This window comes from Rutidosis leptorrhynchoides, chromosome 3 (genome assembly GCF_046630445.1).
Source record: "Rutidosis leptorrhynchoides isolate AG116_Rl617_1_P2 chromosome 3, CSIRO_AGI_Rlap_v1, whole genome shotgun sequence".
Classification (NCBI taxonomy): domain Eukaryota; kingdom Viridiplantae; phylum Streptophyta; class Magnoliopsida; order Asterales; family Asteraceae; genus Rutidosis; species Rutidosis leptorrhynchoides.
In genome coordinates, this window is record NC_092335.1 from 3,547,222 (window position 1) to 3,574,513 (window position 27,292).

At 34.2% G+C, this 27,292-nt stretch overlaps 1 protein-coding gene and 1 pseudogene across 1 annotated transcript; one reads left to right on the forward strand and one right to left on the reverse strand.

Moving 5' to 3' along the window:
* Positions 1-21,618, forward strand: part of LOC139896999 (protein COFACTOR ASSEMBLY OF COMPLEX C SUBUNIT B CCB2, chloroplastic-like) — a 50,763-nt pseudogene extending 29,145 nt beyond the window's left edge.
* Positions 21,619-23,190: 1,572 nt separating this feature from the next.
* Positions 23,191-24,363, reverse strand: LOC139897006 (uncharacterized mitochondrial protein AtMg00810-like). Its single transcript, XM_071879648.1, has one exon. The coding sequence runs from the start codon at positions 24,361-24,363 to the stop codon at positions 23,191-23,193; it is 1,173 nt and encodes a 390-aa protein (XP_071735749.1).
* Positions 24,364-27,292: the final 2,929 nt, after the last annotated feature.

Here is a 27,292-nt window from a genome sequence, read left to right on the forward strand (position 1 = left end):
TTCTTGAGGTTGGATGATCACCTTACAAGATTGGAAGTGAGCTAGCAAACTTGAAAGTATTCTTGATTTTATGAAACTAGAACTTTTGGAATTTATGAAGAACACTTAGAACTTGAAGATAGAACTTGAGAGAGTTCAATTAGATGAAGAAAATTGAAGAATGAAAGTGTTTGTAGGTGTTTTTGGTCGTTGGTGTATGGATTAGATATAAAGGATATGTAATTTTGTTTTCATGTAAATAAGTCATGAATGATTACTCATATTTTTGTAATCTTATGAGATATTTCATGCTAGTTGCCAAATGATGGTTCCCACATGTGTTAGGTGACTCACATGGGCTGCTAAGAGCTGATCATTGGAGTGTATATACCAATAGTACATACATCTAAAAGCTGTGTATTGTACGAGTACGAATACGGGTGCATACGAGTAGAATTGTTGATGAAACTGAACGAGAATGTAATTGTAAGCATTTTTGTTAAGTAGAAGTATTTTGATAAGTGTATTGAAGTCTTTCAAAAGTGTATAAATACATATTAAAACACTACATGTATATACATTTTAACTGAGTCGTTAAGTCATCGTTAGTCGTTACATGTAAGTGTTGTTTTGAAACCTTTAGGTTAACGATCTTGTTAAATGTTGTTAACCCAATGTTTATAATATCAAAAGAGATTTTAAATTATTATATTATCATGATATTATGATGTACGAATATCTCTTAATATGATATATATACATTAAATGTCGTTACAACGATAAACGTTACATATATGTCTCGTTTCAAAATCATTAAGTTAGTAGTCTTGTTTTTACATATGTAGTTCATTGTTAATATAATTAATGATATGTTTACTTATCATAATATCATGTTAACTATATATATAACCATATATATGTCATCATATAGTTTTTTTACAAGTTTTAACGTTCGTGAATCACCGGTCAACTTGGGTGGTCAATTGTCTATATGAAACCTATTTCAATTAATCAAGTCTTAACAAGTTTGATTGCTTAACATGTTGGAAACATTTAATCATGTAAACATCAATCTCAATTAATATATATAAACATGGAAAAGTTCGGGTCACTACAGAAATAACTCAAGAGAAAGTGGGAAGAAACCAGTGACAAGGGTCACCAATACAACAACAACAACAATCACAACCATAATCACAATAACAATCATAACAACCGCAACAAAAATCGCAACAATAACCGCAATCCTAACAATAACTACAACAAACGTCCCAACAACAACAACAACTACAACAATCATTTCAACAACAATAAAAATCCAAACAACAATCTCAACAACAATAATGGCAACAAAAACCAAAAATGTCAAAGGTGTGAAGAGTACCACCAGAATGAGTTCTGCACGACATTTTGCACCAAGTGTAAAAGAACTGGCCATGGTGCAAAAAAGTGTGAAGTCTACGGACCAAAGTTTAACAGAACTAAAGGAACAAATAGTGTCGAAACAAGTAATGCCGCCTTTGTTTGTTATGGATGTGGAAAACCAGGCCACATTAGAAGTAATTACCCGAATCAGGGGAATACTAATGGGCAGGGTCGCGGAAGAGTTTTCAATATTAATACGGCAGAAGCGCAGGAAGACCCGGAGCTTGTTACGGGTACGTTTCTTATTGACAATAAATCTGCTTATGTTTTATTTGATTCGGGTGCGGATAGAAGCTATATGAGTAGAGATTTTTGTGCTAAATTAAGTTGCCCATTGACGCCTTTGGATAGTAAATTTTTACTCGAATTAGCAAACGGTAAATTAATTTCAGCAGATTATATATGTCGGGATAGAGAAATTAAACTGGGGGATGAAACGTTTAAAATTGATTTAATACCAATCGAGTTAGGGAGTTTTGATGTAATAATTGGCATGGACTGGTTGAAAAAGGTAAGAGCAGAGGTCGTTTGTTACAAAAATGCGATTCGCATTATGCGTGAAAAAGGAAAACCTTTAATGGTATACGGAGAAAAGAACAACGCAAAATTAAATCTTATTAGTAGTTTGAAGGCACAAAAACTAATAAGAAAAGGTTGTTACGTCATTCTAGCACATATCAAGGAAGTTAAACCTGAAGAAAAGAACATCAGTGATGTTCCCGTCGCAAAAGAATTTCCCGATGTATTTCTGAAAGAATTACCGGGATTATCCCCACATCAATCTGTTGAATTTCAAATAGACCTTGTACCAGGAGCTGCACCAATAGCTCGTGCTCCATACAGACTCGCACCCAGCGAAATGAAAGAATTACAAAGTCAGTTACAGGAAATTTTAGAGCGTGGTTTCATTCGACCAAGCACATCACCGTGGGGAGCTCCTGTTTTGTTTGTCAAGAAGAAGGATGGTACATTTAATTTGTGTATCGACTACCGAGAGTTGAACAAACTTACCATCAAGAACCGCTGCCCACTACCGAGAATCGACGATTTATTTGATCAACTACAAGGCTCGTCGGTTTATTCGAAGATTGATTTATGTTCTGGGTATCATCAAATGCGGGTGAAGGAGGATGATATTCCAAAGACTGCTTTTAGGACGCGTTACGGTCATTACGAGTTTATGGTTATGCCGTTTGGGTTGACTAACACACCAGCTGTGTTCACGGACCTCATGAACTGAGTGTGTGGACCATACCTTGACAAGTTTGTCATTGTTTTCATCGATGACATAGTTATTTACTCAAAGAATGACCAAGAGCAGAAAGAACATTTGAGAAAAGTGCTAGAGTTGTTAAGGAAAGAAAAACTGTACGCTAAGTTTTCAAAGTGTGCATTTTGGTTGGAAGAAGTTCAATTCCTCGGTCATATAGTGAACAAAGAAGGTATTCAGGTGGATCCAGCAAAGATTGAAACCGTTGAAAAGTGGAAAACCCCGAAAACTCCGAAACACATACGCCAATTTTTAGGGCTAGCTGGTTATTACAGGAGATTCATCCAAGATTTTTTCAAAATAGCAAAACCCTTGACTGCATTAACGCATAAAGGGAAGAAATTTGAATGGAAGGATGAACAAGAGAAAGCGTTTCAATTGTTGAAGAAAAAGTTAACTACGACACCTATATTGTCATTACCTGAAGGGAATGATGATTTTGCAAGGTATCGGTTGTGTATTAATGCAACGAACGAAAGTAATTGCTTATGCGTCTAGACAATTAAAGATTCACGAGCAGAATTATACGACGCATGATTTGGAATTAGGCGCGGTTGTTTTTGCATTAAAGACTTGGAGGCACTACTTATATGGGGTCAAAAGTATTATATATACCGACCACAAAAGTCTTCAACACATATTTAATCAGAAACAACTGAACATGAGGCAGTGCAGATGGATTGAATTTTTGAATAATTACGACTTTGAGATTCGTTACCACCCGGGGAAGGCAAATGTGGTAGCCGACGCCTTGAGCAGAAAGGACAGAGAACCCATTCGAGTAAAAGCTATGGATATAATGATTCACACTAACCTTACTACTCAAATAAAGGAGGCGCAACAAAGAGTTTTAAAAGATGGAAACTTAAAGGATGAAATACCCAAAGGATCGGAGAAGCACCTTAATATTCGGGAAGACGGAACCCGGTATAGGGCTGAAAGAATTTGGGTACCAAAATTTGGAGATATGAGAGAAATGGTACTTAGAGAAGCTCATAAAACCAGATACTCAATACATCCTGGAACGGGGAAGATGTACAAGGATCTCAAGAAACATTTTTGGTGGCCATGTATGAAAGCCGAAGTTGCTAAATACGTAGGGGAATGTTTGACGTGTTCTAAGGTCAAAGCGGAGCATCAGAAACCAACAGGTCTACTTCAACAACCCGAAATCCCGGAATGGAAATGGGAAAACATTACCATGGATTTCATCACTAAATTGCCAAGGACTGCAAGTGGTTTTGATACTATTTAGGTAGTAGTTGATCGTCCCACCAAATCAGCACACTTCCTGCCAATAAGAGAAGATGACAAGATAGAGAAGTTAGCACGACTGTATTTGAAGGAAGTCGTCTCCAAACATGGAATACCAATCTCTATTATCTCTGATAGGGATGACAGATTTATTTCAAGATTCTGGCAGACATTACAGCAAGCATTAGGAACTCGTCTAGACATGAGTACTGCTTATCATCCACAAACTGATGGGCAGAACGAAAGAACGATACAAACATTTGAAGACATGCTACGAGCATGTGTTATTGACTTCAGAAACAGTTGGGATCGACACCTTCCGCTAGCAGAATTTTTCTACAACAACAGCTACCATTCAAGCATCGATATGGCGCCGTTTGAAGCACTTTATGGTAGAAAGTGCAGGTCTCCGATTTTTTGGAGTGAAGTGGGGGATAGACAGATTACGGGTCCGGAGATAATACAAGAAACTATCGAGAAGATCATCCAAATTCAACAACGGTTGAAAACCGCCCAAAGTCGACAAAAGATCTACGCTAACATTAAAAAAAAGATATAGAATTTGAAATTGGAGAGATGGTCATGCTTAAAGTTTCACCTTGGAAAGGCGTTGTTCGATTTGGTAAACGAGGGAAATTAAATCCAAGGTATATTGGACCATTCAAGATTATTGATCGTGTCGGACCAGTAGTTTACCGACTTGAATTACCTGAACAACTCGCGGCTGTACATAACACTTTCCACGTCTCGAATTTGAAGAAATGTTTTACTAAAGAAGATCTCACTATTCCGTTAGACGAAATCCAAATCAACGAAAAACTTCAATTCATTGAAGAACCCATCAAAATAATGGATCGCGAGGTTAAAAGACTTAAGCAAAACATGATACCAATTGTTAAGGTTCGATGGAATGCTCGTAGAGGACCTGAGTTCACCTGGGAACGAGAAGATCAAATGAAGAAGAAATACCCGCACTTATTTCTAGAAGATACGTCAACACCTCCAACTGCTTAAAATTTCGGGACGAAATTTATTTAACGGGTAGGTACTGTAGTGACCCGAACTTTTCCATGTTTATATATATATATATATATATATATATATATATATATATATATATTAAATGAAATTGATATTTACATGATTAAGTGTTTCCAACATGTTAAGCAATCAAACTTGTTAACACTTGATTAATTAAAATAGGTTTCATATAGACAATTGACCACCCAAGTTGACCGGCGATTCACGAACGTTAAAAATTGTAAAAAACTATATGATGACATATATATGGATATATATATATAGTTAACATGATATTAGGATAAGTATGTATCTCATTAAGTATATTAACAATGAACTACATATGTAAAAACAAGATTACTAACTTAAGGATTTCGAAACGAGTCATACATGTAACGATTATCGTTGTAACAACATTTAAATGTATATATATCATATTAAGATATTTTAATACATCATAATATCATGATAATGTAATAATTTAATATCTCATTAGATATAATAAACAATTGGTTAACAACATTTAACAAGATCATTAACTTAAAGGTTTCAAAATAACATTTACATGAAATGACTAACGATGACTTAACGACTCAGTTAAAATGTATATACATGTAGTGTTTTAATATGTATTCATACACTTTTGAAAGACTTCAAGACACTTATCAAAGTACTTCTACTTAACAAAAATGCTTACGATTACATCCTCATTCATTTTTATCAACAATTCTACTCGTATGCACTCGTATTTGTACTTGTACAATACACAGTTTCTAAATGTATTTACTATTGGTATATACACTCCAATGATCAGCTCTTAGCAGCCCATGTGAGTCACCTAACCATGTGGGAACCATCATTTAGCATCTATCATGAAATATCTCACAAAATTACAAACTAATGGAGCCTATATGGAGACTAGCAATTCATGTGAATGAGAGGTACCACAAACACATTCACTTTGCAATTTTCTTGAATCAAACTACTCTCACTCAAGTGTTCTTCCTTTGTTCTAAGTGTTCTTCATCATCTTCAATAAAATCTAGCTCAATCTAGTTCATAAATCCATACATAAACCAAGTTATAAAACAACTACTCAAGAACACACCAACAACACTTCCAAGTTTGCTAACTTACTTCCAATCTTGCAAATCCACTTTGAGTGATCATCCAACCTCAAGAAATCTTTCTTATTTATAGTAAGATATCTTTCTAATATAAGGTAATACTCATATTCAAACTTTGATTCAATTTCTATAACTTTAACAATCTTATTTCGAGTGGAAATCTTACTTGAACTTGTTTTCGTGTCATGATTTTGCTTCAAGAACTTTCAAGCCATCCAAGGATCCTTTGAAGCTAGATCTATTTTTCTCATTTCCAGTAGGTTTATCCACAAAACCTGAGGTAGTAATGATGTTCATAACATCATTCGAGTCATATATATAAAACTACCTTATTCGAAGGTTTAAACTTGTAATCACTAGAACATAGTTTAGTTAATTCTAAACTTGTTCGCAAACAAAAGTTAATCCTTCTAACTTGACTTTTAAAATCAACTAGACACATGTTCTATATCTATATGATATGCTAACTTAATGATTTAAAACCTGAAAACACGAAAAATACCGTAAAACCAGATATACGCCGTCGTAGTAACACCGCGGGCTGTTTTGGGTTACTTAATTAAAAACTATGATAAACTTTGATTTAAAAGTTGTTCTTATGGGAAAATGATTTTTCTTATGAACATGAAACTATATCCAAAAATCATGGTTAAACTCAAAGTGAAAGTGTGATGGCCCCGTCAATACACTTAACGACTCCGTCACTTGGTCCCACAACCTGATCTAACTTTAAATGAATTTAATAAACAACATTGCATTTTTATTCAAAAGTTTCCCAAAAAGGAAATTTAACAAAATATGTAGTTTAACAAACCCAACATATTAAATATCCAAAGTAGACATAAAACATTGTCAACCAAACACCCACAAGTTTAATTATTCAAATTAGAATGCAAGTTTAATGTTTCATAATTGTTTAACAAAATCTGCCCAATGCATGCAGACACTTCTAACACAGCGGAAGCACCAAACAAACTCAAGTACCTGTGAAAACATGCGAGTAAACTGTCAACAAAAATGTTGAGTGAATTATAGGTTTAAATAAACGTATAAGCTTTAGACCACAAGATTTAAAATGTTAGAAAACATAAAACATTATTCCATTATCAATGAGCCACCTGGTAACCACTTAACCATTTATTTACCCTTGCCAAACACAATAAATAATATACACTGAACAAGTGTATCTACAACAAAATACGAAGTACTAAACATTCCGATTATAAATTGCTAGCGCGACTAGCTCGAAATGGGGTTGTCAAACCCGATAGATCTAGCCGTAGGATTCGCGTTCACCAGTAGAAACCAGTGATTACAGTTACCAGACTGGAGAATATTTTTGTTCAACTCATAATGAATAATTTAAATTTAATTGCCACTTGTGTCTAAACATAAAATAAAATGCATGTAATCACATCTCAAAAATATACTTTGAAAAGTATGTAAAAATGGGACTATAACTCACCTTAAAGCAAAAGAAGTAACCACATAAAAATGCGAACAGCAAACGAAGTAAAGTGATCAGGAATGATCACAACGCCGATCTATAAATAAAGCAAGTCGATATAAATAACTAACTTAGGTCAAGTCTTAGTATGATAGCTATTGTACATGTTGCAAGTAGACATAGAACAACACTCAACATGCATCGGTTTGATAGGAACAGCGTACGGACACACACTTTCTATTTTTAGCAGGTTTCCATTTTTGGAAAGTTTCTATTTTAGGAAAGTTTCTATTTTTGGAAGGTTTCTATTTTAGGAAAGTTTCTATTTTAGGAAAGTTTCTATTTTTGGAAAGTTTTCAAATTTAGAAAGTTTTCATATTTAGAAAGTTGCTATTTTTGGAAAGTTTATAAGTTAGGAAAGTTTCCTTAATTAGAAAGTCAACAAAAGTCAACTAAAAGTCAAAGTCAATCGAAAGTCAACTCAAAAGTCAACCTTGGTCAAACATAGTCAACATTGATTTTTAAAGTATAAGTTATGATAATAATATAGGTTATAATGTTATTTAAAGTCATGAATGTATAATTATGTCATAACATAAGTTTAATTAAATTAAATTGAATTATTAAAGTTAACATAAGTTTAAATGATATAATTAATATAACATAAGTATTTAATTAAGTAATTAAATATTAATCATAATATAAGTATTATTAATTAATAATAAATTTTAAATCATATCATATGTATTATTAATTAATAATGAATTATTAATCATATCATATGTATTATTAATTAATAATGAATTATTAATCATATCATAAGTTTCTAATTATAATTATTAAATCATAAGTATTTAATAATTAAATTATAATTAAATAATAACTAAGCCTTATAATAATTAAATAATTAATTAATCAATCCTTATTATAAGTCTTATTATAATATCTCATAATATAAGTTTAATACTTACCATAAGTATTTTTCATTAATAATAAAAGTATTATTAATCATAAGTTTAATTAAAAGTTTGATTAAATCATAATTAATTAATAAATGATATAATAAATATGTATATCATAAGTCTTAAATTAAAATAATTACTTTTTATAACATATGTAATTTATTAATAATGAAATTCATTATTTATATCATAAGTCATAATTAATAACCTTAAGTTTTAATTAAAAGTTCATCGGGTCATAACTTGAGCCCCGGGAATCGGTTTTCGGCGAGTCTCATATATATCTTCACCTAACCAACCCACCCAACACATTAGTGTGCTCAAGAACACCCCAAGAACAGCCACCAAGTCGTGACCTACAGCCACTATTCAACTTGGAGCTTTAATCCGTTCAAAAACATGTTTTAGTCATACCGGGTGATCCGTGGCTCGAATTTCGATGACCCAAACATGAAAGTTCATCCAATAATCAATCCTAACACACTAGTACACCCTAAAGACTCCAAAAGTGGTCACAAAGTCGGACCATACCTGTACCAGTTCGTTCTTACATTTTAATTTCAATTAAACACCATTTTAACCATATCTAAAGCTCCAGGAATCGAAATAACATGAATCCGGAGTCTAAAATTAATGTCTTGATGAGAGGAACTCATCTAAACACTCTAATTTCACTTTTAAATCAGTTATATTCTCAGAAAATAACAAACAAACCGCTGTCCCAAAACAATCAAACCGAAAACATATATAATCGAGCATTTCTACGCATACAATCAACAATACAATAACATAAAAGCATCATACTATCATTATAACATATAAAAACAGAAAAATATAAGAAAAATCAAAAAGCTAGGGTTAGGGTTTATACCCTAATCAATAATTGATTAGTATGAACGCGTAGAGATTGAAGAGATGAATCCGATTATGCTAAAAGCCCTTTGATCCAAGCTAAAATTGATGATGAAATAATGATGATTTTGTTGTTGGGTGACGGCTAAAGAAAAGGAGAAAGGGAGAAAGATGAGAGAAAAAGATACTTGCTAGTTTTAGGTTTAGAAAAGAAATGAGGAATAAAATGGAATGAAAAATTAGAAAAAAAAGGGGTATAGGGGGGTTTTGGCCGAAATTTTTAGAGGGGTGGGCCCCACATGGCCCACTTGATCAATGGAAGGAAGTCTTGTGGCCCGAATGCCCGAACGAAACCCGAAACGCGAAAACACGACTACGCGATTAAAAATCTGGAGAAATAACAAATACGCGACGAAAAATATATATAAACACTATATATATATATTCATATGACATTAAAATATCATATTTAAAATAATTAGGACTTAAAAATCCCAAAAGCTCGACCGTTGGTTTGAAAACCGAAAAGATTCGCCGGATAGAAATCCGCGACACGTAGAAACGTACGATTTAAAATATGCATACAAATATTCATTTAACACATAATAATTAATACTCCGTATATTATTACTAAATTAATAATATAGGTCATGGAAATGACGTGGCACGAATAACAGTTAATGGTCGTTAAATAATTAACGGTTAAAGATAACGGAAAAAGTAGGGTCGTTACAGTACCTTCCCGTTACGGAAATTTCGTCCCGAAATTTAAGCAGGTGCAGAGGTTGACTCAGCATCTGGGAACAAATGCGGGTATTTTATGCTTCATCTGATCTTCACGCTCCCAAGTGAACTCGGGACCGCGTCTGACATTCCATCTAACTCGGACAATAGGAATTTTACTCTGCTTAAGAGTCTTAACCTCTCGATCCATAATTTCAACAGGTTCCTCAATAAAATGAAGTTGCTTATCAATATGAAGTTCCTCCAGAGGAATAGTCTTATCGGCCTCGGCCAAACACTTCTTAAAATTCGATACATGAAAAATGTCATGAACAGCACTGAGTTCTTGTGGCAATTTTAAACGATAAGCCACGGGTCCAACTCTCTCAATAATCTCAAAAGGTTCAACAAAACGAGGATTCAACTTTCCCCTTTTACAAAAATGTATCACACCCTTCCAAGGTGATACCTTCAATATAACACGGTCACCGACCTAAAATTCAATATCGTTCCTTCTCTTATTGGCATAGCTCTTTTGCCTACTTCTGGCGGTTCTCAATCTTTCCTTAATCTGTACGATCTTCTCGGTAGTCTCATGAATAATTTCTGAACCTGTGAGTTGAGCATCCCCAACCTCATTCCAACAAACAGGAGACCTACACTTTCTACCATACAGAGCTTCAAACGGTGCGGCTTTAATACTTGCATGATAACTGTTGTTATAAAAAGATTTATCTAGCGGCAAATATCTATCCCACCCATTACCAAAATCAATAACACATGCTCGCAACATGTCTTCTAATGTTTGAATGGTCCTTTCACTCTGACCATCCGTCTGCGGATGATAAGCGGTGCTCATATCCAACTTAGTTCCTAAAGCTTCCTGTAAGGATCGCCAAAACCTCGATATAAATCGACTGTCTCGGTCTGAAATGATTGATACAGGAACACCATGTCTAGAGACAATCTCCTTCAAATACAAACAAGTAAGCTTCTCCATCGAATCTGTTTCCTTAATCGGCAAAAAGTGAGCTGAATTAGTGAGTCGATCTACAATCACCCAAATGGTATCATAGCCACCCGCAACTCTCGGTAACTTCGTAATAAAATCCATCGTAATACCTTCTCATTTCCACTCGGGAATCTCAGGTTGCACCAACAGTCCTGACGGTTGTTAATGTTCAGCTTTAACCTTAGCACAGGTCAAACACTTAGCCACATAAGTAGCCACATCAGCCTTCAAATTAGGCCACCAATACAGCTCCTTAAGATCATGATACATCTTTCCTGAACCAGGATGAATAGAGTACCTAGACTTATGAGCCTCATCTAAAACAAGTTGTCGCAGATCACCAAACTTCGGAACCCAAAGACGTCCCCAAAATATCTAGTACCATCTGCTCGTATCTCAAAATTCTTAGCCATGCCTCTGACTTTCTCGTTCACAAAATTCTCCTCCTTTAAGGCGTCTTGTTGTGCCTCAAGAATCTGCCTTGCGAGGTTGGTTCGAATTGTCATATCCAAGGCTCTAAACCTTCGAGGTTCAGCCCTCTCTTTACGACTTAACGCATCGGCCACAACATTGGCCTTTCCCGGATGATATAAAAGTTCGCAATCATAATCATTCAACGTCTCAACCCATCTTCGTTGCCTCATATTTAGCTGTTTCTGGTCAAGAATATGTTGAAGACTTTTGTGATCCGTGTACACTGTACTTTTGACCCCATAAAGATAATGTCTCCAAATCTTAAGTGCAAACACAACAGCTCCCAACTCTAAATCATGGGTTGTATAATTCTGCTCTTAGATCTTCAACTAACGTAACGCATACGCAATAACTTTCTTTCGCTGCATCAAAACACAGCCAAAGCCCTGACGCGAAGCATCACAATAAACAACAAAATCGTCATTACCCTCAGGTAGTGACAATATCGGAGCGGTAGTCAACTTCTTCTTCAACGTTTGAAAAGCAGTCTCTTGTTCATCCTTCCACTCATACTTCTTCCCCTTGTGTGTTAAAGCAGTCAGAGGTTTCGCTATATGAGAGAAATCTTGAATGAACCTTCTATAGTAATCTGCCAACCCTAGAAACTGACGAACCTGAGTAGAAGTCTTCGGGATTTCTCACTTCTCAATTGCCTCTATCTTGGCAGGATCAACTTGTATTCCCTGTTTACTAACAATATGTCCAAGGAATTGAACTTCTCATAGCCAGAAAGCACACTTAGAGAACTTAGCGTTCAACTCTTCTTTCCTCAATAGATCAAGCATAACTTCAAATGTTCTTCGTGCTCTTCATCTCTTTTAGAATAAATAAGGATGTTGTCGATGAATACAATAACGAATTTGTCCAGATAGGGTTTGTACACACGGTTCATGAGGTCCATAAACACAGTAGGTGCATTTGTCAATCCGAACGGCATAACAAGGAATTCGTAGTGACCGTAACGGGTGCGAAAAGCGGTTTTCGAAACATCAGATTCTTTAACACGCAGTTGATGATAACCGGAACGAAGATCGATCTTAGAATAAACAGATGAACCTAGAAGCTAATCGAACAGATCATCGATTCTAGGAAGAGGGTAACGGTTTTTAACAGTAAGCTTGTTCAATTCACGATAATTAATACACAAACGAAACGAACCATCTTTCTTCTTATCAAACAAAACAGGAGCTCCCCAAGGGGGCGAACTAGGACGAATGAAATATAGTTGCAACGATGAAGGAAGAAATATATGGAGTAGTCACAACGGTGGCATAGATATATAAGGAAATTCTCTCAAAGGAGATAACGAGGATCATGGACTTCAAAGTAAATTTTCATTACATTTTCGAAAGGAAGACGTACGAAAGGTGTGATATTTCAACGAGAGTGAACTTCCTTATACAATGAGCGAGGAAATCTAGGATTCATCCATATTCTTAAATTTATGTGCAGATGAAAAGAACGCGAATCATGGTTTATAAAGAATGGTCGACTCCAAGTGAGATGAATCTCCAAAAATAATTTCGTGTACCTCAAAGTATTGAATCGTAGGATTGATGTTTACGAGGGTGTTGCGGTTGACAACGAATATTGAGAGTAGAAACTCTTCAAACGGTCAAGTGTAAAATATATCCATGATACCCACTATAACAATAGTTGGGGTAGAAACCCACCTAACGCCTTTTCTACAATAGGTTGACCACCGAGGGTACCCCATAAAATTGGTTTATCGGTCCGCGTTTCGGCCATGTCCAACCATAAGAGGGAAATTTTTATGAGCGCAAAGACTTTCCAACAAATTTTATAAAACCGGAATCCAAAGTGGTGTAAGAGTTTCTATCAATGAACTTAATGGTAAGTTTCATCCTTAAACAGTGGATGAGAAGAAATGTGATCCAAACATTCTGTAGAGTAATGCAAAAATTTGATAAAAATCAATCAAAGGCGTTTTGAAAAAAAAAAGCTTTAAACGTTTGATGTGATAACATAAATGGAACGAAGTTCTTAGTAAATTTAGAAGTATGTACAACGTGTACCATTTTATATAAAACAAATTGACTTAGTCAAACAGCTCAATAAATGAGTGGTCTTAAAATAATTTTGAAGGTATAATTTAGTATATACTAGCTAAAATAGGTAAGGGTAAATTTATTCATTTGAATCCATACATACATATATGATTTTATAATTTGTATACATGACAAAATATTTCATTACTTCTATTCACCCATAAATCTCGTGAGAACCGCCCAATTAAACAAATGTGTAAAACTCCCGATGATAAACAGAGTATCTGTATTGCAGAGGTTACAAGTTGAAGTAAGATCGTGGAAGATCGAGTAAAGGACTTGAATTGTCGAGCGACTTTTAACCAACAAATGTTACGAGGTCATGAAAACCAACGAGTTAAATGTTGTTTTGACTAATATCAGGACATAAGTCCTTGGGCCAAAACTGTTCCCGAGCGAAGCTGTTGCTAACAAGCGAGTTATGAAGGATAGAGCATGAGATAGATAATCTGGTTAAAACGAGCTTCTCGTATATCAACAAATAAGATAATGAATATTTTCCCTACCCATGTAATACATCGGAATTTCTAAATGAGTAGTGTAAAAATTTTCTTTGACTCGCTTTCTATTTCTAATGTCACAATATTGGGACTTCTTTATGAATTAACGTAATATAATCACGTTGGCCTGACGCCATTATATTTAGCTAATTCATAGTTCCATTCCAATAGCACTACATGAGGTCAGGACACGCGATCAACCTCGAATTTCCACACAATTTTCCTAAAACGATTTCTTAAACAATGTGCTAAGGATAGCACAAGAGACAAAACATCAAAAGTAATGAATATGAGTAACGATGACATAAAAATGTCTTCAAAGTACCAAGAATCTCTAAAAGTCAAGAATGACGTTTTCCGGTTCAAAACCAAAGCACATAGGCACAACGGCACAAATGCATGTAATATAACAAGAATGTTATATACCTAAACATAATAGCTGACATTGAAATGTCGAGCATTTAGAAGTCAAGAATGACATCTCGCGTAAGATAACTCAAACGTTATATACATAACCATAATAAATGACATAGAAATGTCGAGAATTTTAGAAGTCAAGAATGACATCCATCGGTCTCACTACCCGAGGTGTTCTTATAAGGATAGTTCGCATGAGTCGGAGAATACGTTTAAATCGGAATAGGAGTTCCTCCCGGATTCAGAATATAATAGAGATGTATGTATGATAACAATATACATACCAATACTATACAAATAATCACATATAATAATATATTATAGGCCGGGCTGTAGACTAGACTTACTAATGCACCCTATTGACTCGAGTAACGACATCAATGCAGCCTAATTTCCTACAACCAACGCTCTGATACCAACTGTGATGGCTCCGTCACTTGGTCCCACAACTTGATCGAACTTTAAATGAATTTAATAAACAACATTGTATTTTTATTCAAAAGTTTCCCAAAAAGGAAATTTAACAAAATATGTAGTTTAACAAACCCAACATATTAAATATCCAAAGTAGACATAAAACATTGTCAACCAAACACCCACAAGTTTAATTATTCAAATGAGAATGCAAGTTTAATGTTTCATAATTGTTTAACAAAATCTGCCCAATGCATGCAGACACTTCTAACACAGCGGAAGCACCAAACAAACTCAAGTACCTGTGAAAATATGCGAGTAAACTGTCAACAAAAATGTTGAGTGAATTATAGGTTTAAATAAACGTATAAGCTTTAGACCACAAGATTTAAAATGTTAGAAAACATAAAACATTATTCCATTATCAATGAGCCACCTGGTAACCACTTAACCATTTATTTACCCTTGCCAAACACAATAAATAATATACACTGAACAAGTGTATCTACAACAAAATACGAAGTACTAAACATTCCGATTATAAATTGCTAGCGCGACTAGCTCGAAATGGGGTTGTCAAACCCGATAGATCTAGCCGTAGGATTCGCGTTCACCAGTAGAAACCAGTGATTACAGTTACCAGACTGGAGAATATTTTTGTTCAACTCATAATGAATAATTTAAATTTAAATGCCACTTGTGTCTAAACGTAAAATAAAATGCATGTAATCACATCCCAAAAATATACTTTGAAAAGTATGTAAAAATGGGACTATAACTCACCTTAAAGCAAAAGAAGTAACCACACAAAAATGAGAACAACAAACGAAGTAAAGTGATCAGGAATGATCACAACGCCGACCTATAAATAAAGCAAGTCGATATAAATAACTAACTTAGGTCAAGTCTTAGTATGATAGCTATTGTACATGTTGCAAGTAGACATAGAAGAACACTCAACATGCATCGGTTTGATCGAAACAGCGTACGGACACACACTTTCTATTTTTAGAAAGTTTCTATTTTTAGCAGGTTTCCAGTTTTGGAAAGTTTCTATTTTAAGAAAGTTTCTATTTTTGGAAGGTTTCTATTTTAGGAAAGTTTCTATTTTAGGAAAGTTTCTATTTTTGGAAAGTTTCCAAATTTAGAAAGTTTCCATATTTAGAAAGTTGCTATTTTTGGAAAGTTTACAAGTTAGTAAAGTTTTCTTAATTAGAAAGTCAACAAAAGTCAACTGAAAGTCAAAGTCAATCGAAAGTCAACTCAAAAGTCAACCTTGGTCAAACATAGTCAACATTGATTTTTAAAGTATAAGTTATAATAATAATATAGGTTATAATGTTATTTAAAGTCATGAATGTATAATTATGTCATAACATAAGTTTAATTAAATTAAATTGAATTATTAAAGTTAACATAAGTTTAAATAATATAATTAATATAACATAAGTATTTAATTAAGTAATTAAATATTAATCATAATATAAGTATTATTAATTAATAATAAATTTTAAATCATATCATATGTATTATTAATTAATAATGAATTATTAATCATATCATATGTATTATTAATTAATAATGAATTATTAATTATATCATAAGTTTCTAATTATAATTATTAAATCATAAGTATTTAATAATTAAATTATAATTAAATAATAACTAAGCCTTATAATTATTAAATAATTAACTAATCCTTATTATAAGTCTTATTATAATATCTCATAATATAAGTTTAATACTTACCATAAGTATTTTTCATTAATAATAAAAGTATTATTAATCATAAGTTTAATTAAAAGTTTGATTAAATCATAATTAATTAATAAATGATATAATAAATATGTATATCATAAGTCTTAAATTAAAATAATTACTTTTTATAACATATGTAATTTATTAATAATGAAATTCATTATTTATATCATAAGTCATAATTAATAACCTTAAGTTTTAATTAAAAGTTCATCGGGTCATAACTTGAGCCCCGAGAATCGGTTTTCGGCGAGTCTCATATATATCTTCACCTAACCAACCCACCCAACACATTAGTGTGCTCAAGAACACCCCAAGAACAGCCACCAAGTCGTGACCTACAGCCACTATTCAACTTGGAGCTTTAATCCGTTCAAAAACATGTTTTAGTCATACCGGGTGATCCGTGGCTCGAATTTCGATGACCCAAACATGAAAGTTCATCCAATAATCAATCCTAACACACTAGTACACCCTAAAGACTCCAAAAGTGGTCACAAAGTCGGACCATACCTGTACCAGTTCGTTCTTACATTTTAATTTCAATTAAACACCATTTTAACCATATCTAAAGCTCCAGGAATCGAAATAACATGAATCCGGAGTCTAAAATTAATGTCTTGATGAGAGGAACTCATATAAACACTCTAATTTCACTTTTATATCAGTTATGTTCTCAGAAAATAACAAACAAACCGCTGTCCCAAAACAATCCAACCGAAAACATATATAATCGAGCATTTCTACGCATACAATCAACAATACAATAACATATAAGCATCATACTATCATTATAACATATAAAAACAGAAAAATATAAGAAAAATCAAAAAGCTAGGGTTAGGGTTTATACCCTAATCAATAATTGATTAGTATGAACGCGTAGAGATCGAAGAGATGAATCCGATTATGCTAAAAGCCCTTTGATCCAAGCTAAAATTGATGATGAAATGATGATGATTTTGTTGTTGGGTGATGGCCAAAGAAAAGGAGAAAGGGAGAAAGATGAGAGAAAAAGATACTTGCTAGTTTTAGGTTTAGAAAAGAAATGAGGAATAAAATGGAATGAAAAATTGAAAAAAGGGGGTATAGGGGTGTTTTGGCCAAAATTTTTAGAGGGGTGGGCCCTACATGGCCCACTTGATCAATGGAAGGAAGTCTTGTGGCCCGAACGAAACCCGAAACGCGAAAACACGACTACGCGATTAAAAATCTGGAGAAATAACAAATACGCGACGAAAAATATATATAAACACTATATATATATATATATATATTCATATGATATTAAAATATCATATTTAAAATAATTAGGACTTAAAAATCCCAAAAGCTCGACCGTTGGTTTGAAAACCGAAAAGATTCGCCGGATAGAAATCCGCGACACGTAGAAACGTACGATTTAAAATAAGCATACAAATATTCATTTAACACATAATAATTAATATATTATTACTAAATTAATAATATAGGTCATGGAAATGACGTGGCACGAATAACAGTTAACAATCGTTAAATAATTAACGGTAAAAGATAACGGAAAAAGTAGGGTCGTTACAGAAAGTATGTTTTCCAAAATGGTCATCTAGACGTCGTTCTTTCGAATGAAATGACTACCTTTACAAAAACGACTTGTAACCTGTATTTTCGACTATAAACTTATACTTTTTCTGTTTAGATTCATAAACTTAAGTTGAATATGAAACCATAGCAACTTGAATCACTCAAAACGGATTTAAAACGAAGAAGTTATGGGTAAAACAAGATTGAATAATTTTGCTTGTTGTAGCTACGTGAAAATTGGTAACAAATCTATATTAATCATATCCTAGGTAGCTCATATTGTATTATACATGTATTCTAATATATTATGTAATCTTGAGATACCATAGACACGTATGCAAATGTTTTGACATATCATATCGACCCATGCATATATGTTATTTGGAACAACCATAGACATTCTATATGCAGTAATGTTTGAGTTAGCTATACATGGTTAAGGTTGATTCCAAAAATATATATACTTTGAGTTGTGATCTAGCCTGAGACGTGCCTACACTGGGTCGTGGATTGATTCAAGATAATATATATCGATTTATTTCTGTACATCTAACTGTGGACAACTAGTTGTAGGTTACTAACGAGGACAGCTGACTTAATAAACTTAAAAACATTAAAACGTATTAAAAATATTGTAAATATATTTTGAACATACTTTGATATATATGTACATATTTGTTATAGGTTCGTGAATCGACCAGTGGCCAAGTCTTACTTCCCGACGAAGTAAAAATCTGTGAAAGTGAGTTATAGTCCCACTTTTAAAATCTAATATTTTTGGGATGAGAATACATGTAGTTTTATAAATGTTTTACAAAATAGACACAAGTACGTGAAACTACATTATATGGTTGAATGATCGAAGCCGAATATGCCCCTTTTAGCTTGGTAGCCTAAGAATTAGGGAACATACCCCCTAATTGACGCGAATCCTAAAGATAGATCTATCGGGCCCAACTAGCCCTATTCTGGAATTTGAAATGCTTTAGTACTTCGAAATTATCATGTCCGATGGGTGTCCCGGAATGATGGGGATATTCTATATGCATCTTGTTAATGTCGGTTACCAGGTGTTCACCATATGAATGATTTTTATCTCTATGTACGGGATGTATATTGAAATATAAAATCTTGTGGTCTATTATTACGATTTGATAAATATATAGGTTAAACCTATAACTCACCAACATTTTTGTTGACGTTTAAAGCATGTTTATTCTCAGGTGATTATTAAGAGTTTCCGTTGTTGCATGCTAAAATATGAACAAGATTTGGTGTCAGCATGTTTGTATAATATTGTTTAAAACTGCATTCGAGATTTACTTTGTTGTAACATATTAATTTTGTAAACCAATATGTATTGGTAGTGTGTAAGTGTGATATTTTTAGATTATCATTTCTGGATAATCTAGGTGGAGTCCTTTTAACCTTGTCGATAAAATAAAGATTATGGTTTGTTTAAAAAACGAATGCAGTCTTTGAAAAACGTCTCATATAGAGGTCAAAACCTCGCAACGAAATCAATTAATGTGGAACGTTTATAATCAATATGAACGGGACATTTCAAAACTCATCTCGAATAAACAATGTTCCGCATCTAAACTGATTCATGAGGAGCCGGATAGAAACACTTGACAAATATCATGCAATATTTTACGTAAATCCTTTATGTTGGGCATTCATCACGCCATCCGGTAAACATTTTACGTAAAATATATGGCAGATGGGGAGCGTGTGTGCCATGTAAGTCCCTTTATTTCGGAAATTTTTCTATACAAATAAGTTGTACGTGTGCCACGTCAGCCACACTCGTGTAACAAACTTTCCCGACTATAAATAGACCCCTTGGACTATTCATTTCATCATCTTACCTCACTCTAAACTTACTTTGCAAGAATTTACTCTCAGATATATGCTTACGACTTCTGATCAACAGCTGATTACCTCAATCAGGATTCATCGTTTTAGATATTAATGACTCATTCTCTGAGTAAATTAATCCACCAATTGTTTTATACCATCGCGAATCAAAATTCCGATCGGGTTTGCATGATTGTCGTAGATAAAACAATTGAATTCAACCTTTTTTCCCTCAGGTTTTAACTCAAGCTTATTATCCTCGATATTGCTTTGATCATTGTGCATCACTTTGCTGATACGTATGCTTCAATGTTACTAAACCTGTCAATGTACAACACCAACACAACTTCATCACATTCCTTGGTGTTTATATTCTTCTCATCCATTAGTCACTGTGGTACATTAATGACTCCATTATTAATAATTACTTCCTTCATGAATTAATTCCAGTCAGCAGGATTCTAAATTCTAATTCTTCTTTTCATCACAATCTGCACTAATGCTTCACACGGAGCCTAAAATTAGCCTCCAAAACCAAGGTTTGACCCAAATATTCTTACTATATGAAAATATAAATATTACGAGTGCCATTCTTTCATCACCACAAACTCCACTTAAGCTCCAAACATTTCTGACCCTAAGATTCACTTTGGAGAATATAAATTTTGTGATACTTTCATCATAACAAGCAACACATCTGTTTCACACACAGCATGCATTTTAAATTCCTAAACCAAGGGTTGACCAAAAGATTTTGACTTTTTTGAGAATATAAGCCTTACCCTTCTTTTGTCATCATTCATAGGCAACCACAAATACCACCTTAATTAGTATAGTTATTCTCTGCTCCTTCGCTTTGCAACCTTTCCCGTTGTGTCTATCTTCACTTCTTCTCAGTATTGTCGAGGCTTTTAAAGCCATAACTGAAATTATATGAGTTTTTGATGGTCTGGTTTAGTTGTTTTATTCTTGATATGCTAAGGTTATTTTTGTTGTAGCAGCTTATATCCATGAACCATGCATTGTGCGTACGTGGCTACTGGAACACACCGAAAATCATCGATTTTTCAAAAGATAAACTTGTTGTATGGTTTAAGGAACAATTTCCACGGATTGGCCTGTACAATATAACAGAAACTCTTTATTTTCCTTAGATATCGGGTACGTTATCGTATTCTTGAGTAGTAATGATTTAAAATTTATTATAATGTATTATTGGGCTTATCTTAATATTTCTTCACTGTGGTACTTTATGTTGTTGAGACATTTTTAGTTAGTATGGTTCTACACTGAAAATTGATCCTATTTGGTCAACGTTTCGGAGATGCTTCCTGAAGGGACACGTTCTCTTCTAGTTTTGCCAGTGCTTAAAACTTCAAATGAAGCCGATAATAACTCTAATGTGAAGATTGTCTTGTTGGCATCTAGCATCAGTTATGCATATACTAGTAAAGACAGAGACTGGATAACCGCCATTGCTATTAAATTCTAAGGTAAAATACTTTATCATTATGTATGCTAATTCAATTATAGACACATAAATACTCACTTATTTTTTACATGTATGTTAAATGAAAGGGAAAATTGCTCAAAAAGGTAACATGAAAGTCACTTTTTACGGATAAAGGGTATATCCGTTTTTTTTTTTTTCCCATAAAGAAGTCTAATTACAATTTAGTGCGTAAAAGGGTGTCTGATTGAAAAATAGTGTCAATTGGGGTAACATGTGACACCGTGGATTTTTTTTATAATTTTTATTGGTGATGTGTATTTACATGTCATAATTTATTTAATGACTAGCATTTTAACATTTTTTTATTTTTTTTTATTTTTACAATTTAGTGATGTGTCAGTCTTTTTCATTTGTTCCTATCAACTAAATAACTTGTACAATTATAAAAAAAAAAAAAAAATAATCTAATCATTTGTCCTTCTTTCTGCTAAAATTTGAAGATTGCATTTCAGTCTCTCACAAATGAAAAAGACTCACGTATGCCTTGGTTTCAGTATCTAAATCAAACTAATTGCAAGTGAGAGAAGATAAAAAGAATAAAAAAACTATATAAATTAAGTCATGAAAGGAATTGGGAGTGGGATTGCAACAACGAATTACAAAATATACAACAATTGGTTGGACGAATTGCATGGCCAGATCTCGATTCTCTCGCTGTTGACGGTGACCGCCGTTCGTCGGAGAAGACGACCGAGTATTACTATCAAATCCGACCACCACGTCGTTGACGGTGACCGCAGATGGTCAAACAACAGAACTTTTGGAACGGGTTGATTTGGATTTATGAATCTGAAGTTTCAATTTGGGTTTATTTGTGTAAATTGGATTTGTATTTATGAATTTTATCTTTTAATTTGGGGAAGAATGATTATGAAGATGGTGTACAGATCTAGGAATAATCATATGGGAATAATATGATCTAGGAATATATTGCTTGCTTTTTAAAAAAAAAAAAAATGATGGATGATGAAGATGAAGATAATGGGTACTGGATCGTTGTTTGACAACATTAATTTTTTTTTTTTTTTTGGTAATAATTTAAAATTGAATAGAATAGTATTAATGATGTGTCAATGAAAATATCACACTTGAAATATTAATGATGATTTAGTTGACATGAAATTTACACATAAGCAAAAAAAAAATAAAAATTCATTTAGAATATTGACATGAAATATACATGTAAGCATAAAATAATATAATACAATGACACGTGTCAGATATTACCTCAATTGCAACTATTTTTCAATCACACACCCTTTTACGCACTAAATATAAATCGTACTCCTTTATGGGCAAGAAAAAAACGGATATACCCTTTATTGAAAAAAAGTGGCATTTATGTTACCTTTTTGGGCAATTTACCCTAAATGAAATCGATATAGACATAAGGTACATATTGTTAAGATTGAAGATGTGTAATATTATTTCTCAATGTCTAAGTAGCATACAAGAGTGAGGCTTATATAGCCAATAACCCTAAGAGTGATAAATGGGCTAAGCCCAATAGACAAGATACATGGGCCAAACATATATGTATAAATAATATCTCTAACTTCCCCCCACAGTTGGAGCGGGAGTGCTTCGTACGCTCAAACTGGATCTAAACTCGTCGAACAATGCAAACGGTAGACCTTTAGTGAAGATGTCGGCAAACTGATATCTGGACGGAACGTGTAAGACCCGCACCTGTCCCTGAGCAACTAGGTCATGGACAAAGTGAATATCAATCTCAATGTGCTTGGTGCGCTGGTGCTGAACTGGATTGCTAGAGAGGTAGACCGAACTTACATTGTCGCAATAAACAAGAGTAGCGGACGTGAGAGGACAATGTAACTCTCGAAGAAGATTACGAACCCAACAAGTCTCGGCAACTGCATTTGCAACCCCACGATACTCTGCTTCGGCACTGGATTGAGAGGGCGTGATTTGCCGCTTAGATGACCAGGAGAGGAGGTTGTTGCCGAGAAAAACGCAGTAACCAGAAGTAGAGCGCCTAGTAGTGGGGCAACCCGCCCAATCAGCATCAGAATAAGTAACCAATGAAGTGGGAGAAGATGCATATAACTGAAGACCAAGGTCAGTGGTTCCCTGAATGTACCGAATGATCCGTTTGAGGGCGTGCATGTGTTGCTCTTGAGGATCATGCATGAATAGACATACCTGCTGAACTGCGTAAGAAATATCTGGTCTAGTAAAAGTGAGATACTGTAATGCTCCGGCAAGGCTCCGATAAAGAGTCGAGTCCTTAACAGGAGGGCCATGACAAGTAAGCTTGGCACCCTGTTCAACCGGGGTCCGACAAGGGTGACAAGTGGGCATACCAGCCCGCTCAATAACCTCAGTGGCGTACTGTTTCTGTGAGAGGAAGAGACCAGAAGCAGTACGAGTGGCGTGAATCCCAAGAAAGTAGTTCAATGGGCCCAAATCAGTCATAGAAAATTCCTTATGTAAGGAAGAAATAATCTGCTGAAGTAAACCTGTGGAAGAAGCAGTCAAGATAATATCATCAACATATAACAGTAGATACGCAGTGTCTGATCCCTGACGATAAATAAAAAGAGAGGTGTCGCATCGACTTTGATGAAAGCCAAGTGTCTGAGCATAACCTGCAAAGCGCTGAAACCACGCACGAAAGACCTGTTTAAGGCCATACAAGGATTTCTGCAATAAGCAGACATGATTCGGGTATCTGGGATCCCGAAATCCTGGAGGCTGATGCATATACACTGTCTCCGATAGCTGTCCGTGGATAAAAGCGTTCTTGACATCTAGCTGATGAATAGGCCAGTGTCTAGAGATCGCCAAACTCAGGACAGTGCGTATCGAGGCCGGTTTGACAACCGGACTAAAAGTCTCATCACAATCAATGCCAACCTATTGGCTGCGACCGTTAGCAACCAGTCGAGCCTTGTACCTGCTCAAATTACCATCTGCATTATACTTGTGCTTGAAGAGCCACATAGAGCGAACTATGTTCATGTCTGATGGGCGAGGCACAAGTTTTCAAGTACTATTACTAATTAAAGCATTATATTCATCAGTCATAGCTTGTTTCCAGTTAGGGTCTTGAAGGGCGTCAGCGTAAGTGCGAGGAATAGGAGATATGACAGTGGTGTGCAGGTTAAGACGTTGTACCGGTTTGGTAGTGCCAAGGCGTGTGCGTGTGATCATGGAGTGAGTGGAAGTGGATGAGGATGTAGCCTGAGTAGGAGGAGGCTGTGTCTCCGGAAGGTGGTGCTGAGCTGTGGCAGTGGCAGTAGCCTCAGTAGGAGGAGGCTGAGTCTCCGATGAAGAATCAGTAGGTGGTGTGATATCTGTAGCCTCAGTCAGAGGAGGCTGTGTAACGACCCTAGTTTTTCCATCTTTTATTAATAATGTTTATTATTAATGCTTGCGTGTTAATGAATGTATTTTATTACATTTACCTGTTACCATACATGACTTTTAAATGCCCGACACGTCTTTGTGACACTCGAACTTTTCACGAATAATATTTAGAATATTATTTGCATTCATGATTAAATTTTATTAATCATTTTAATTAACTAAGGTTACTAGTTAATTACTTGGGCTTTTATTTGGATTATTACTTATTTGGAATTGGGCTTGTGTTAATGGACTTAGAAGCCCACCCTACTTATCTTAATGGACTAATTAGCCCAACATTATGTTAATGATGCTTTAAGGCTTAACTAAGATTAATTAAGTGAAAGGAATCTAGTTACTTACACATTTACACCTTGTTCCAATACCAATTTGCTTTCTTACCATTTTTGAGCTAAATACATGAAAGAAACTAGTGGGTAATTTCCCCTTTTGGCACACCTCTAGGCCGTTGGCCTTTATGTGGATAAAGGGAGGATTCAATTTTTTTTTTTTGATTACTTATTCACTAGTATCTTTTCACTTTCACACACACTTCATTTCATACTTTCATTCCACTCACATTTTCTCTCTAATATTGTAAGTAACAAGAACCATTTCTCCTTCTTTCTTTTCTTGGAAAACCGTAGCCTAGCACATCATCATCATCATTTACTTGCTCTTGTTGTTGCTTAAATTACTTGTAGTTGTTTATTGTTGTTAATAATCAAACTTTCTAGTTTGTTCTTCATATCATCTTGTTCATACAAGAACATACAAGAAAATACAAGAACCTAAACTTTCTAGTTATGGTTCTACACCTAAAGTTTTAAAAGATTTAAAGTTCATGAGTTTATAATCATACTTGAGTTCATGTGTAAACTTAAGGTTTACTTTCTTAAAGATCAAAGCCTTGGCTTGAATCTTTAAAAGTATGAAAAACCATGCACTTATTAACTTGTAGATTAGTTTATTTCTTCATTTCTTGGACTATTGAATTCGTGATTTTGGTTAAATGGTCAAGTATTACAAGTTAATCTTGATCTTATACTTCTTGAAACTAAAGTTAACTTTATAAGTTCAAGAACATGGAAGTATAACTTTCTAGTTATAACTTCATATACTTATGAAAGATCTAAGTTTCTATAGCTTATGGTCTTCTAATTTTGTTATAAATAAGAGCTTGTAAGCTTACATACACTTTACTAGATGAAAATCTAAGTTTCATAGCTTATGGTCTCATTTAAAGTAAAGATTCAAGTGTTATAACTTAGGATCTAACTTAAGAACTTTAGATCTAGACTTTTGGGTCTAGGATCTTCAAGATCAAACTAAGAACTATGTTCTACAACTTAAGATCTTGATTATTTAGTTTACTTTCAAGTTTGTAGTTCAATATTACTTTTATAATTCATGTATGAGTCAAATCTAAGATCTTGATGCAACTTTGGTTCATCAAACTACATACAACTCTAGTGAGTTGTGCTACGTGTCTTAGACTTACACAAGTGTTATGATGGACAAAACTTGGTAAAGATGATGCAAACCCATCAACGAGTTATACACTTGAAGCTACAAGCATCAAGGATGAGAACCGTGATGAGCATAAAGCACCAAGAACCCACCGGAGCACTTTAACTACTGTTTTCTGGAACTGATCAGATCACCTGGGCTACTGTAAAATTGATTTTCATTTTTCTCAGTTCGTGTAGATGACTTTTCATTTAAGACTCTTCTTAATCCGAGTTACGGTTTAGGATCTATGGCCCTCCGAACGTCACTATGTCCTTTAACGTTGTGCTGAAAATTCTGACCTACTCGCACTTAAACCGTCGCCACGGTCAAGCCAAGACGAGTTTGATTCTAAAATTTTTACAGCAACTAAAGGACTCATATACGGAGTCATGGCCACTAGTCTCACCTTATTTCAGTTTGTATAGAGGCCGTGGTGACTGACCAAAGTCAGCCTTTGTTGTAAAATCTTTTCTAGAATGAAACTTACTTCATACTTTTTGTTTAATGATGAATGATGATGATACTTAAGACCTAATTTACATACTTTTAAACCTATTCGGACGATTTACTGACTTAGTAACTTTTAACTTGGGTTGAGTGTGATGACCCGAAAATTTCCGATCAAATTTAAACTTTAATCTTTATATGTTTCCGACACGATAAGCAAAATCTGTAATGTTGAGTCTCGAATGTTTTGAAAACTATATTTATGTAATCAATTACCCTTTGACTATTCTCGACGATTCACGAACCAACGTGTAATTGATGATGT

What these genes read in the sequence shown, in the direction of transcription:
- LOC139897006 (XM_071879648.1), bottom strand. Translation starts at nt 24,363, where the DNA reads ATGCATCAGCCTCCAGGATTTCGGGATCCCAGATACCCGAATCATGTC.